General features: G+C 34.9%; 1 protein-coding gene across 1 annotated transcript; it reads left to right on the top strand.

Moving 5' to 3' along the window:
• Nucleotides 1-1,157: 1,157 nt before the first annotated feature.
• Nucleotides 1,158-15,798, top strand: LOC126783520 (MADS-box transcription factor 23-like). Its single transcript, XM_050509002.1, has 9 exons — nt 1,158-1,228; nt 1,487-1,700; nt 4,600-4,678; nt 13,622-13,683; nt 14,586-14,685; nt 14,801-14,842; nt 14,987-15,070; nt 15,244-15,407; nt 15,496-15,798. The coding sequence occupies exons 2-9, from the start codon at nt 1,519-1,521 to the stop codon at nt 15,509-15,511; spliced, it is 729 nt and encodes a 242-aa protein (XP_050364959.1). The 5' UTR covers nt 1,158-1,228; nt 1,487-1,518; the 3' UTR covers nt 15,512-15,798.
• Nucleotides 15,799-16,404: the final 606 nt, after the last annotated feature.

Here is a 16,404-nt window from a genome sequence, read left to right as displayed (position 1 = left end):
TCGTTAATTAAATAAGATTTGATCATTTGGACAACTTTTATCTTCAAATAAGTAATAACTTTTATAAGATCAATCTATTTCGTTGGAAGTACGCCGTTCACACAATAACAGTCTTCTACTAGAAGGGCGCCTGTCATTCTATTAATAGATTACAAATAGAAAATTTTGATACATCAACGACTCACAATTAACTAAAGTACTGTAGAAAAAGTTATTCCGCACTCTATTATTTAGTATTGTAAATCATATTCGATTATACCACTAAATAATGAAAACAGCTGGCGAGCCAGAAAACGAAAAATAATGTTAAGTCTAACATATTATATTGTTATACACGTTAGTGTAGTAAAATTATCAATACTTTTTTATGTAACAATCTAGATACGAAGTATAGAGACCACTAACGCCCCAAAGAAAATTCATAAAACTGAAAAAAAAATACATTATAACAACAAACAAGTATGCCGACTAATATCATATCAATGCAAGAGTCATACAATTAATTATATGGTTATACTCGCTAGCCTATCCAATTCTTTACATGAAGGGAAATTTGAATGTATTTTACTCTACATATCGTGATGATAAATTGTCTCCACGTATTAATTAGTTAATTGTGCTATAATCTTCTATATACTTTGCTTGAGCTATAACTATCCTGAGTGAATTTCCTCTGAACATGAACTTGTGTTACTTGAATACTAAGTCAAAACTATGAAGGAATCAAAACTTTGGTGGATTTTTTATCAATAAATTGAGAAATTGGAAAAAGAAAGAAAGTAAAGTAGAAAATATTTGAAAGCCAAAGTGCCAGCCTCCTCTTTGGGAGGCGCCCTCGGTTTGCAAAACAAACGTGTCAATCATCTATATGTCACCCATTTGCTGTAACCCCACGATTTCAGGGTCTCTTCTGAGATTCCTAGGAAACGCTTTCTCTCCACTTTCTATCAATTTCCACTCGCCCTATCCTTCTGACACTTGTACATCACACTAGTCAACACCCCTTGGCTTGATGCACAGCGTGAGTAACTGAGCATCCCACACTTTTGCGCGTGGGTCAGTTGTTCAAACCACTAGGTGGTTTCAGACGCACGGTCCAATGTTTCCTTAAATAATAGGGTTTAGTTTATTCGACCTGGGGCTTTCCATATAAAGCACGGAATTGCACTATAGGTACATCTGAAGAAAGGGAAGAAAGAGAAGAGCTGCTCAGCTAGTTTCCAAACAGGTTATAAGTGTTCTTTTATATACCTTGCTAAATTGAGAAAATTAGCAAAGAAAAAGAAAACTTCTTTTCTGGGATAGTTTGATTATGATCTGGTTTGTTCTTTTTAGGTTGTTCTTGGTTGATCTTTCTCGGATCTGATTAAGTTTTTCTTTGCTAATTAATATCCGAATTCTGGGTTCTATTCTACGGGGTGTTTTGACTGGGTAAAATTTAAATACTTGCTTTGGCTCTGTGTCTATATATGTACCGATCTAGCAGAGAAACCAAAGACAGAGATCACAATAATTAATATGGGGAGAGGCAAGATTGTGATCCGAAGGATCGACAATTCGACGAGCAGGCAAGTGACGTTTTCGAAGCGAAGAAATGGGCTGTTGAAGAAGGCTAAGGAGCTTTCAATTCTTTGCGATGCTGAGGTTGGGTTGACCATCTTCTCCAGCACTGGCAGGCTCTATGATTATGCTAGCACTAGGTTAGATCTCTCTCTCTCTCTCTCTCTCTCTCTCTCTCTCTCAGGTCTCAAGTCTCATGTATTGCGTCATTTTTCTATCATCTTCAGCACTAATTTCCTAAATGTTTGTCTGAGAATCTTAACTTCATGAGTTGATGAATAAAAGTCTAGTAGTTGAATTCTATTTTCTGATCTACACAGTTGCATGTTGTCGCATATAGGATAATGAGGTCAGCTATAGCTAGAGGACTTACTATTGCAGTAGTGAAGAACAGAAAAGAAAAGAAACATAGTCAATTATCATTTTGATCCAAATCTACAAAGCTGAATGATGTTGGCATGTGAGAAGTCTGATAGACAGACTTGAAGATCTAACTGGATAATGAAGCTACGTTGATTTCATGCATTATACATGGGGTTGATAGCATTCGTAAAGATTATATATACTACAAAGTAGGCTTGCTCGTTCAATTAAGAGGGATAAGTTTAAGAGAGAGTGAAGGACAAATGTATCTCAACCTTATGAATTGATTTCAAAAGAAAAAATTTACAACTTCAAATTGTGTCTTAATTCTTAGCCGTCGTATGTATTGGCTTGTTCCTTACAGTCTCTTTTAGGCGAGCGTTGCTTCATTAAGAGCCTTAGCTTCTAGCTACCTATTTGGTATGCTATTCATGTTTATGTATATAAGGTGTAGGTTTAGAAAGCTATATCAACTGTGATCCTTGAGAAACTGTAAGTCATATATATAGAGAGAGGGAAGTGCATGTATGGTAAATATTGATGACGTAAGATAAACTACTTAGAGCTAGCTGTACAAAAAGCCACAAAAATACAAACCCTAGATTAGTATACCTTATAATAAGAAATCAGTTGAGGAGATTGCTTATCGATTTGCTGCTATCATATTTTAGGAAGGTATAGTGCCTCGATTTAAGTGGCACTATTAATTTCTATCAGTGTTGTGAATGGTGATGCCACTGTCAGTCTTTACATGATCGAGAATTTAACAAATCCGATCCTAACACGAGTGACTGCAGCATCATGCGTACAGAATGTGTAGTCCGTTAACATGAATATCAAATTAGGCCGTTACTGACTACTAGCATTTAGCTAGAGCTGTAGTAAACAATTTAAATTAGAGTCAGCGGAAAGAAGAAGAAGAAGATGTTATATACATAAAGGGTCACCGGTCTGGCTCTATTTTCTGGTATACAGTTATGGATCGATCTATGCAGATCGGTGTGTACTGTTCATCTCCATGAGTTTTTTCGGCTTGGTACCATCTCATACGGTCACTATAGTAACAGTACCACATACTCTTTAATTAGTGTTCTCATTCCCTTCCTCGTTCATCCATTTCTCTTTCGTACATTTCGAGTCTCTTCAGAGGATGGCTTGTGGCGAGCGGGTGGTCAAATTTATTGGTTATTCACTCTCTTTTCTTACTTGAGGTGTTTTCTAGGAGAGAGCTTATATTCATATATCTAAAAACGGTATTTGAATCTCTTCGGTTAGTAGATCTCTCTTTTACTTTTACAAATACTTAAAATGATATTTAGATCTCTCTACTTATCCGAAAATGCTCATAATTAATATATCATTATTAGATATCAAATCAATATACTATCTATTAATATCTTTCCAATTATACTGTTATTTAATTATTATAAATAACTCAATTTTTTTTATAATAATTACATAATCCATCTTCTCAAATTAATCTTCTCTTTCACTCCTAAGTTCATACTTAATAATATTTTTTTCATTCATTGATTTGAAACTCACAAAATAGAAAAATTAACACGAAAAATTATAACATTTATTGAACAATTTTTTCTCTCATGTCCTAACCGACGTTTATAAAAAATTCTATGTAATTTTTTAATTGATACGTGGAGATTAATAATGTTATTTCTTGTATTTTTTAACAATAAAAAAGTAATTAAATCATCATATTCAATTTTATTATTCCGAATTGAGATTTTTCTGAAATAAATATATAAATAATGGATTGATGAAAAAGGAAAAAAATCATTTATATTTGCTATTTTAAAATAGACATGTTGATAATTTTTTTTTCACTTTTATATGTCTTTTTAGTAATTTTACATGCATTGAAAAAATCAAAATGAACTTGGGAAAAGAGGGAGGTATAAGTGTTATTTTAGGAGGTATGAATAAAAACTCCCCCAAGAATATTAAGCAAAGCTGTTTCCTAATAGGTGTACAAGAGGTTTCTAATTATGGTGCTTGGGTGGCACGTAATTTTTGCCGTGGTGATTTTTCATGGCTCAAGTTGCTTTCGTTTAGGGGCTTCTTATTTGCAACGTCTTTAGTATTTGGGGCGGGCGCGCTAGCGCTATGATGGAAAATTTTGTCTTCGGCAATCATTGACCAAATGCGGGATAGCATCAAAAGTATAAGGATATTGACAAAGAGTTCTCGAAAAAAGAAAAGAAAAAAGAAACGAGAACAGAACAACAAATTAAAGAGAAAGAGCTAGCTAGGGCTAGAAATTAAAGAACTAAATTAACCTTAAGTAAACAAACAAAAAAACTAACCTATCGCATGCAAGAGCTAGCTAGGAACACTCAATAGGATCAAGAACTTAACTGCAAGAAGAACAATAACAATGAGAAGAAACTCAACTAATATTTAAGTGTGTCTTACTTAGCAAAAATGACATTATTTAGTAGATGAAATCTTCAGGCCAAACGAACAAATTAAAGCTTTGAGGAGTTGAGGATGACAGTCTTAAGTCTTAAATGCAAAATTTTTGCAGGTGTCCTTTTACGTCTACTGACTTTATGTATTAATACGATCTTAACTTCCAATCAGGAAAATAGCAACTCAACATAATAAGGAAAAGCTTACACTATTTGCAATTAACTAACTAGCTAGGGCTTTTGTTATCAGCATGAAATCAGTTATTGATCGCTATAACAAGCTCAAGGAGGAACATCATCAACTGTTGAATCCCGCTTCTGAAGTCAAGGTAACAATTCACCTATTCAAATTTCAACTCCTATATATACATTCTTATGTGATTTTCCAGCATTGACATGAAACTGTATCATATCTGCGATCATTTTCAAAAAGCATATTCATATACTTTCTGCAAGTAAATACTTTCATTAATTTCAAATTTTTTTATGCTGAAATTATAGTCTAACTAGCTCTTCAACATAGAGAAATCTACAATTTGTCTACTATTATAGCAGTGAAATAAAACACTATAATCATATCATTAATTACTTTTCTCTACAGATCGATTGAGTTTATAGCGAAACTAACATAGGAATGGCTAGAGATGACTCCCAACTACAAGCAGCTAATCTTAGTTTCAGATTAGGCATAATAATTTGTAATACATATTTTCTTTGAAAAATCTTGAAAGAAGATGCATACTGTACGTGCAGTAGGTAGTATTTACGGAATAGCAGCCAAATAATCAAAGAAACCTAGCTTGAGGTTTCCATTATAACAAATTAAGGAAAATACAAAATTGAAAGCTTAACCATATTTAGCCAATAGTTAAAAGTAGGAACTCAGGTTGAAAGGATTGATAATATGCTGCCACATAAGTGAAGAACGTAGCAAATAGCGATCCGTATGCATACTCCCATATATGATGCTGACTAACATACAGTAAATAAATTCCAGGAAAGAAAAGGAACAAGTAAAAGATTTACCTAGTTATTCTTGTCCGAACATATTGTAAGTCTTAAATGCACCGAACATAATAATTCATGTTTAGCTCTTGGATTAGGAACTTAGAAAGGGCATTTTTGATAATGCTAGCCATATTTTAGTTAAATTTCAGTCATTATAGCCTCAAAGACTATAAGTCATTTTAGCTAGTAAATTTAATAATATGTCTACATTAGTTATCTCTATTATAAATTTATTTGAATTTCAAGTATTCATTAATTACATGCCTAAAAATGTATTTTGAATTTATTTATAAATTATATATAATTCTCTACATGGAATATTTTAATTTTGAGCTATCTTACTAGACAAATTTATCAAGTGAGATAGCTCAAAGTTTAAGCAAAGTTATAAAAGAGAGTTTGGGTCAGTCACTAATTTTAGTAAAAAGTTAAAAATGCTTTATAAAATAACTTAAAATTTATAATAGAGAGCCTGCTGAAATGATCTAAGGCCCTAGCTTCAGCATCTCAGCCATGAGGACAAGATAGAACCAGCTGCATATACTAATAAAGTTCATGTTTGATTTGGTATATACGTCGTATTTAGCTGCTATTTAAAGGAGGATAAAAACAAGCCAGAAAATAAGAAAAATATGATCAACTAATCTAGCATTCAAGAAAGTATTGTTTGGACTAGAATACGTACAACTTAATTTTCTTTCATCCTCACGAAATTTAAATACAAGTATTACATTAAGCATTCAATACAAAAGCCAAATACCTAGGACAAAAGTATTACATTATAGTATTTTATAAACAAGCTATACATACGTTCAGATTGATGGAAATAGGAAAGACAGAACTACAATGGGATCTTGAATTCAAATTTTAAACCATCTGGGCATCTCAGCAAGAGAGATTCTTGTGTGGGGCGAACGCACCACGTGGCGGTGGGGCTGTCCAATAAGGACAGAGTAGAGGTCTGTTTTGGGTATTGTGTTAGAAATAAATGGGAGCAACTTGGGAACTTGGGAATAAATTGCTGCATTTTTATTGGGCTGCCCCATAGTCACGTGGTAGGGGAGTCCGCACCTAAGAATTTTTCTCTCAGCAAATATATAAATATACATCTATGGTTGGCCTTTTTCACTTCGGGGTCTGTGTCTATAATACGCGCGCGGACGGAGATGTATACCATACAACCATTTTACAATTTATTAAACAAAAACTCAACAATTTTTTTGAAAGTAAAAATGATTCTATTAAAACAAACGAGTGAAAGCTCGATGCAACTGAGTAACTCGCACAAGTGAGAGCCTAATACAACTAAACCAACTTCATCTCCTAAGACTAAATTACCTTCTATACTACACATATTATAAACACGCAATTGAGACACAAGTGAAACATAGAGTATCCTAAAAGACTAAAAAAGTTGATCAAGCACGCACCATGCATAATAGCAAACTAAAAACCTAAACTACAAACCTAGGCCTGAACTCTGAAGGCCCAGGCCTAGTCTCGGCCTTGAGGATTCTTTCAGAAAACCCCACAACCACCTTCACATGCACCATTACTGCTCCCGATCCATGTCGAGCCACCATAGATATGATCGGCATCCCCTCAGTCCAAACCAATTAACCTCAAAGCTCAGGTCACCGACACCCCTTCCAATGGTTGACGATTCCAGCCAATTCTCACATCACAGATCTGTCAATTCACAACCTGCACATCATCCTCGGCCCAGAAGCAATCCGATTGAAGCCTTTGGAAAAACACAATTAGGAGCCTGATGCCATTGGCTTAGAGACCTTGACCTCTTTGCTCCCAAGCAGTCGTTCCCTTACCACCGCCTTGTTTGGAAAGCCCAAGGCTCTCCGTCACCGTCACGAAAATCCGACGATCGATGAAAATTCGTCACCACCATGAAGGTTTCGGTCAAAAACTCACCGTAGGGAAAATACTCTAGTAGAGAGTGCAACTGATATTTTTTTTAAAACAAAAACTCAACATTGACAATAATTCAATTGAGTTAATTCACGACATTGACAACAAAACTATCGCACGCATTTTACACATTCACATGTAATCAAACAATATTACTATATTTACAACAATTTGTTTGAAAATTTGTAAAATGATACAATTACCTGAATAATAATTTATTTATCATAATGACAACAAATTTATATTCATATTTTTGTAAATGTGGGTATCATATGTAGGTGAGTAAGAAAATCTTGCATCAATGATATTATAACGCTAATCCAACATCGATTATGTGTTATCTCTTTATAGAATTCAGATGCAGCACCTTGTAGTTCTAATCGAAGTTTACTGTCCAATAAATTAGTAAGCTCTATAGTCAGAAACCACAGTTTCAGAAGAGTCCAGACAGAGACTTTCACCTATTTTGATATAAGAAGTCGATTTCTTTCAAACAAATTGATTGCAGTAAATGCCAAGTAACTAATTGCCAACACTGTTTACAAATTAAGTTGAAATTTTGAAACAAATTTCCACCTGGATTACGCTGGCGATCAATAATTAATTCTTTCCAAAGTTCTCTTTTGTATAATTGTATACATGGACAATTCCACAGAATTTGTCACTCATGGCAGGTCTTTCAGTGATTCTACTTGGGAAAATACGTTTGTATTCAATCCTGGACTTTATTAGTTTGTCTCCCAATCCTTATTTATCTCGAGTATCTCCGAAATAAGGATGTACGTAGCTAGTTATGTTAGGCTTCAATTATTTTCTAAAACCACCATAGAAGTATCTGCCTTAGGTCAAACATATGTAAAAACGTAGACAAGCATGGTATCTTACTAGCATCAGTCGCATGCATGGAGTCAATTACAAATATAAACACGTACATGGATTTAATGACGACGCTGTGGTATACACCGGCCGGGAAAATTCCAGATGCTGCAGAGTGAGAAGTGTCAAGTTTCATACGTACGTATAGCTAGCATTGAACAAGAAATGAGGCTGCACCTCCATCAAGCTAATGCATATATGTTTGCATTTGCAGAAGACAAGGAGAAAACTAAGTACGATAGAAAGTATGAAGGTGCTGAAGCTTTGGATAGCATGCAGCATGCACAAGTTGAACGTGGGACTCTTCAACATAATATATTCCATTGAATAATAGTTCGTTTCTTTGATCAAGCAGAAAGAAGAAGTACATGCTGAAATATCAGCACTGATTCATGTTGGTGGCGAAAGCTACGTACAGCATTCCAATTTTAGAAGTTAAAATAGAAATGCCCTAATGATGCCGTGAAATAGGTCGACGCTATCCCACAACATATTCATCCCTCTCACATTTTCAAACACAGCCATTATACTCCATATCGCCTTAACCAATCCCGTATTCTCTCTCCAGAACAACTGTACCTTTGAACAATATATAAGGTCATAAGATCAGCTAGAAAATCACAGCTCATATTGGATTCGATCTGGAAACAACTTTTACCACAGAGAAAACCATGCTGGTCGTTGAAACAAAAGGTGGTTCAATTCATGTTCACGTACAGCTCCCTATTTTGGCATAAGTGCATAACCACTGAGGGGATAGAGAAGATATAAGCAACTATATATTCTCGTTGCATATCCAGAAAGAGCTAAATTAAAACCCTTTCCATGTGCAAGGGTATGAATTACAGTACGTCAAATCATATGGTTCAGACAGTCAGGTCCCTATTTGCACATAGACCAAGAGGATAAACAAGCAACTACTCCCAATCCTTACCCAAGAGGGGCGAAACTAAAATTCCTTCTACATGCAAAGTTATATATACAAAGGCCTTAAATCTACTGCAAACCTAATGCTAACTTTTTTGTTGCCTGTCACTCAAATTAGCTGCTGTGACTGAAAAAGAATGTCTTACATGTTACTGCCCGCAACTTCTTCATACATGTTGCCTGCAGGCTCCTGAGTAACACGAACCTTAAAATTAAGGCCTTCTAGATTTCCCTGGAAAACAAACAACGTACGTGACAATCCAGACTCAAATAATTTATCTGACAATGTTGTGGTGAACCAAATTTTCCTTCAAGTACTATCCATGTTAAACTCACAAGGCTACTCTTGATGCCATTCTGCAGGTTCTGCATGTCGACAGACACTTAATCGATCTGAAAATCTAAAGTTCATTTAGATCAGAAATTGGTGAGTAATTGTCCACAATTTATAATTCTCTAACTCTAGAATCCAACAAGTCCTGTCAGAATCCAAACTCACCATGTCAGAATTAATACAGAGATCATCTTATTCTCTCTACTCTTGCTCAGTAAATATAAACTCTCCTTTTCTTTTTAATTAACACTTGAATTTGAGAATGTGTCGACGCATATCAAAAATATTTTTGAAACATGTCTTATCACTCGGAATTATCAATTTGTCTAGCGATGATGATATGTTGTTGGCTGGATTAGTTGGAATGGATAAATATATAGGTGCTTTTAAATTCAAGTTGTGCACCTAATCATATTATCATGTTTTCTCAGTGATCCCAACAATTGCATGGTTATTGAATAGTTGATGGTTTATTAGGACTACAGTTCATGGACTAGCTTAGCCATAGTACTAGATATTAAAAATCTCTATATATGATTGAAGTAAAAGGCTACATGAAATTAATGAGAATGGCAACTTATCCTGAATCCTTGTTGAACATTGGCAGCCCATCTGGTAAAAAATGATGGTCAAATCTTGAAAATTTAATGTTCAAACACCATCAGTTTGTCTCTAAGCTTTAGAATAGCATTGCAACAAATAAGATACAACTACAACATGTAAGGGAAAGGTAAACCCTTTCAATCAGTCTCTGCACTTCCAGTTCAAATGATAAAGATTAAAATTGCACCGAGTTATCACCATATGGAGGCCCGGTTTCAGGAGTTTCTTGTATTTGAAGCAAAGATTAACCCCAAGAGGAAGAAAACCTACATTCTAAGACCTCAGATACGAAAAACCTTTTAGTACGTTTAATTACCACTTTTATCAAAACTTAAGCTCGTAGGAAGAGATCCTTGCACAAAAATTAATCATCACCACATGAGGGTCTAAATCATGAAATTAAACTTATCTAGGAGGTTTGCAACTAAATTTGAGGTCAGTTCATAGTAAAGTCCAATTTCATTACTTGTAATACCCTGAAAATTCATATCAAATTTCCAATAAGTTCCCTGATATTATTAAGTTGGTCATTTTCCAATTTTATTAGACGACAATGAAAACGAAAGGGTTCAAAATATTAATTGTTCGGAAACGTTCAATTTGACGAGTCTAAGAGTTGACTTTTGACTCATTGGGTTTCTTAGAAAACTTCTTACAAGAAAGTCATAGAGTTCGTCGATACGAATTCGTGGACACGTGACACGCCTAAATCAGAGTTCGTATGAAGAAGTTACGAATCAAAATGTATTTGGACATTTTTGGAAAATAGTATAAATATGGGAATTAAAGAGAAAAAGGAAGAAAAAACAGAAATTTCGGATCAGGTACTGTTCATACCCGAAAATCCCAGATTTTTCTCTCTTCGAATAGCTGATTTTGGGCCGCCGGATCTCCGCTGTCAGGCCACCATAGAGTGGCGCACCGGTCACGTTTGACAGGTTGCTGCATCCCCTGTCGATTGGTAGTAGCACCACCCGCCATCTCGCCGCCATTTAGGAGCGGTGTAGCCCGGAAGTTCTCCGGAAAAAGCATATTTCGCCGAACTTCAACTCGTCAGATCTTCCTCATCTGGCAACCAATCGGTACGATTCTTGTCCCATTTTGAAGGTCTCATTCCATATTACAAACCCTCCAAACTATTTAACCACAATCGTTATGTGCCAGGAGAATCAAAGAAAAGAAATCCTAGGTTTTTAAATTGAGGCTTTTCAGTTCTTGTTAAATTGAAGTGTTTAGGCTCAGAATTAGACTTTGTGGTGAACTAGGAAGTTGTTAGGAATGTCATTTAGATTGTGGTCGTGAAATTTGGTGGTCATTGGTGGCGGTCGGAGAACAGTGGCAACACATGAATAGTACTGTGAATAATATATGTGAATAGTGTTGGTAAAACAGTAATTGTGAACAGTGTTGGTAATACAGTAACTGTGAACAGTGTTTTAGTAAAAATAATATATTGGAAACAATGATTAGTAAAACTGTAACATGAACAGTGTTATGTGGAAAATGTTTTATGAACATCATTTAACTGTACTGAAATCGTCACCTGATATTTTATGTATCATTTTCTAAACATTTTATCATGCTATTAGGTGACTGAAGAAATGAGTGAGGAAATTAATTTCAGTGTCGTGGAAGTTGCACGCATGAAAGAAAGTGAGTAAAATCTCACAGTGACGAATCTACCCTGTCGGAGATTCATGATTGCGCTAAATTTAAAAGAATGAACAATGATATGTATATGATATAGTGGATTGTGTATGTGTACAATTGGTAAAATAGGTACACATATATGGTTTGCTATATTATATACTGTCGTAATTTCCGTTTGCGAACGAGTTCATTATAGCGTTGATATTTTTTATTTGAGCATGTCAATTTGATTTGTACAATATCATGTGATGATTGTTTGTACGTGGTTTGAACTTGAGTTATGTTAAAACGTTTTTTTGTGGTTTGTGGACCTGTCTTCGGACGTGTTTTTTTTTGTCTTCGGACCAGCTTTCGGACGTGTTGGCATGTCAGAACCTAGCATTGGCCGGGCGAAAGTTACGATACAGTTAGCGCTTATGAGTACCCATATTTTGGACATTGGGTAGCGAGAGGTTGCCCAATGTCGGGCGGCGTACTAATATGAGGGGTAACAGAGGTGTACCATCGCTCATGAGTACCCGTATTATAAAATGTATTTGGGTAAACAGAGGGGTTGCCCGATTTCTCATGAGCACTTATATTTTTAGATATTATTAGACAACTATTTGGGCCGTCCAATGACTCATCAGTATATTTATAATTAAATATTTTCAGTATTTTTCTTTTGGATATTGGGTAGCGAGAGGTTGCCCAATGTCGGGCGACGTACTAACATGAGGGGTAATAGAGGTGTGACAGCGCTCATGAGCACCCGTATTATAAATATATTTGGGTAAACAGAGGGGTTGCCCAATTTCTCATGAGCACACATATTTTCAAATATTATTGGACAACCAAATGGGCCGTCCAATGACTCATGAGTACATTTATAAATAATTAAATGTTTTCAGTATTTTCTTTTGTGTTTATATGCAAGTTGTATTATTGATTTACTCATACGAGTTGCAAAGCTTACCGGGTTTGTGTTTACAATCCCGGTGCACCTATTCGATGGTGTATGTGATAGTTATGCAGGTGTGAATTAGCAGAATTAGAGGGCTTTTGCTGAAGATTGTCCAAAATTTATTTCTGCTGTTTGTGGTGAGGATTGAGTGAATTTTACATTTCCATTGGTTGTGTATTATTCGAGTTGACTGAGTCATGATGTTGACTTAGTTTCGATACACTGTTATGATAAGATGATTTCAGTATATTTGAGATTGTTTTTGAATTTTCATGGCTTTGAATTCCAATTTGTATCATTCGAAATTCGGGGTCATGGCATTACTGATCAAGGAAATACGGATACAAATGTGATTTTCCTTGTACTTTTGTCTCCTGAATGGTCTAAATTGGTGGCCAAAAAGAGAACTCTTATTCTTCCACATTCTTACATTTTAGTTTCGACCAGTAGGTTTAGATAGCTTACGACAAGGAGGTGTTTAAAATTTATAATGGCTAAAATTTTTCAGCTCGATAACATTTGTGGTTATGTAGAAGGTTATGGATAGTGGTTCTAGCAAGCAACACGGTAAATTTGTGAAGCATGCAGCCTTAGCACTGTATGGATTGTTTGGTTAGAAAGTAAAAAGTCTATAACTTTGTTATCAAAAAGAGTAGAAAGGGTAAGCATTCAGGTTCTCTTTTGTTTCCTGTACATTTTAGTGTGTAATCAATTGGTAGCTTAAATTAAGTGTAATGAGTATGTTAACTGACTTTGATCTCTTGAGGATTTGAACATGCCGAGTTTGATGACTTCTTCTTGTACTAGTACATTTTCTTTCAATACATTTTCTCAGTATTGTTTTTGGTTTCAATGTTTCGACTTCTTTTCAAATAAACTCATCTATTTTATATACTCAAAATTACAGTGATTAAGTGCGTGGTTGCATAAATGCTCATATTTCTGTATCTTATATTACATTGCATGAGAATAATTGTTGTTCTTCTTGTACTATATAATTGCTAGTTCTGGCAAAGGGAGGCAGCAAGCTTGAGGCAACAGTTGCAGTACTTGCAAGAATCCCACAGGTACGTACAATCATCCCCTCTTCTATAATCAGTTAGACTACGTCAGGTCCTGCTCACCTAATTAATGAACTCTCAACAATTAAAACCTAGGAGTTTGATTAGAACTAACAAATATTTCACATATATATATCTATGAGCATAAAACCTAGGACTGTATATCTATATCTAAATATATATAGAGATATATATATATATATATATATATAGTCCCTATCCAGAGTGAAGCTTCACTCTGAAATTTTAGAGTGAAGTTCCAATTTTGGCATACTTTTCGGTCAAATTTTTTCACCATAATTGATTCAATATTTAGGTATGTTATTCAAGATCATCTCTACAAAATTTCACCTAATTCGGACATCGTTAAGGTATTGAAATTAGATTAAATCAATGAATGAATTAAAACTGTTCAACGTGAACCGTTCGTGTAAATCTCAATTTTAAAAGCTCAAACCATTGTCAAATTGGATGAAACTTTGTAGAGATGATATTGAATAACATACCTAAATATTGAATCACTTATGGTGAAAACATTTGACCGAAAAGTGTGCCAAAATTGGAACTTCACTCTAAAATTTCAGAGTGAAACTTCACTCTGGATAGGAACTGATAGATATATATAACTTCCAACCTTGTTGCTTACTGAAAGTTTCGTAAGGAAAATGAGATTCACATTCCCTAATTTGTAACTCAGACCCTGTCTCCTTCCTGGTTTAAATAAAATGAGAACCTTACAGTTACTATAAGAACAAAGATGGATTGATTCCTTTAACTCAAGATGATGGTTCAGCTCAACCAAGATAAATTGACCATCAATAATGTATGAGAACCTACAGAGCATATTGACTACCAATTAATATTCATTAACCAAAAAAAAATCTGAACATGTTTTCTGTAATATTTAGGCAATTAATGGGAGAAGAATTGTCTGGATTGAGCGCAAAAGATCTGCAGAACCTGGAGAGCAAACTGGACATGAGTTTGAAAGGTGTCCGGTTGAAGAAGGTACCAAAGCATATATCTTATCATACAAATATTTTTAGTTTAAACTCATGATCCCTTAAATATATCTGTTTAGCGAATGTATATGACAGTAATTTACAAATTTATTTTTCTACAGGAGCAGATATTGAATGAAGAAATAAAATACCTGAACCAGAAGGTTAACATCAAATAAAATTGATCCATGCTTATTTTTCAGCAAACAGTTCATGTCTTCATGATGCCTAATCCATGCTTATTTTTCTGATATATTGTGGGTGCCTGTGTGTGTGCCTGTGTGGTTTTTTTTTTTGTCTTTTGCCAGAGAAATCTCATACATCAAGAGAACATAGAACTCTATAAGAAGCTGGACTTGATAGGCAAAGAGAACGCTAACCTCCAAAGAAAGGTATTGTCTATGACAGATTATATATTCCTTCCTTTCCCTCCACCAGTGCTTTCCTTTTATCGATCAACTTTAAAAATGCCAGCAAGAGCGAAACCATAATGTTACTAATTAATAACATCATGGGAAAGTATTGATTTCTTCTCGTGTAAAGGCTAAAAAGTTTTCGATTGTAGGCCTATGGAACAAGGGATGTGGCTGAAGAAAACAAAGCCTCTGAACCTCATTTTACCATTACTAATGAATTTCAGTTGCATGCACCCATCCATCTCCAGCTAAGCCAACCACAGAATCATACTGAGCCTCAGAACAATCTACCAGCAAATGCAATCAAATTAGGGTACTTAAGTACTCATTATTTTGAGTTCTAAATATCCCAAACCTTAGCACTTACTATTCCGCATTCCAACCTCACATTTTTTCAACAGATTGCAACTACATTAGCGGCCGGGGTTGTTTCAATGCTGCGGATTGCAATCCATCATTCTACTGTCAACTCCACTCAAGTTAAAATCTATCTTCAAGGACTGATGAGATGGCATACTTTCATATGAAATGTTCATGAAGCAAAGCTTAGTTTGAATTTCTGTACAAGAGATAAAGCATGTACGTAGAATGTACGTTTGTGTAATAATTGGGAGAAATAATGTGTTATTTTTTCTGTATTAATTAAGGATGTGCAGTGGTCAAATGTTGTATCTGTATCACTATTCATGAATAATAAAGACCTATCTGCAGTGTACGTGTGGGAATTCTAAAACTTATCCGCAATTTTTTTATTTTCTTTGTAGTTAGCAACAGAAGTTGGATTACTAATTCCTTGATGAATACAACTCCATGATGCATGCGATTTTTTAAGTCTGTGCAAAAATGCTGCTTATTGACACTGAGATTGGCTGCATGCATGCTTGTTAAGTGATTTTAAAGGAACAAGAAAATCTTAGATCATCGTACAAAAAATCTTTGCAAGTTTTGTTGTGTTTCTTGTGCATTTTTGAAAAGATCAAAGGCAATTTATGAAGCAAAAGATTTGATTTGTTTTATCCTTAACATCTAATCTCATCTCTCCATTTAAAAGTAACATAATTTAATCCGCCACCTCAACACTTGGCCATTCCCTCAAATTCGACTTTTGACAGACCATCAACACCTCGGTGTTCTTCTTTGTCGTCGCTCTCCTCTACATCTCGCGGTCTATTTTCAGCTGTGATGAAACCGCTTTCCTTCCCTTTCTTAGATTTCTTTAGGATCATCAAATGACATCAAAGAAAGATGGAGATGAAACTTATAGATGGATATTTAGGACTGCACCAACTAGATTTCAAAACAACTGTTGT

Source organism: Argentina anserina, chromosome 2 (genome assembly GCF_933775445.1).
Source record: "Argentina anserina chromosome 2, drPotAnse1.1, whole genome shotgun sequence".
Lineage (NCBI taxonomy): Eukaryota > Viridiplantae > Streptophyta > Magnoliopsida > Rosales > Rosaceae > Argentina > Argentina anserina.
Note: the sequence above shows the minus strand (reverse complement) of the source record. Positions and strands in the feature narration are given on the sequence as shown.

Excerpts from the sequence above, each read along its gene's own strand:
- LOC126783520 (XM_050509002.1), top strand. The coding sequence starts at position 1,519 with ATGGGGAGAGGCAAGATTGTGATCCGAAGGATCGACAATTCGACGAGC. Across the intron at positions 13,684-14,585 it reads TACTTGCAAGAATCCCACAG|GCAATTAATGGGAGAAGAAT; the intron begins GTACGTACAATC and ends TGTAATATTTAG. Across the intron at positions 14,843-14,986 it reads TAAAATACCTGAACCAGAAG|AGAAATCTCATACATCAAGA; the intron begins GTTAACATCAAA and ends GTCTTTTGCCAG.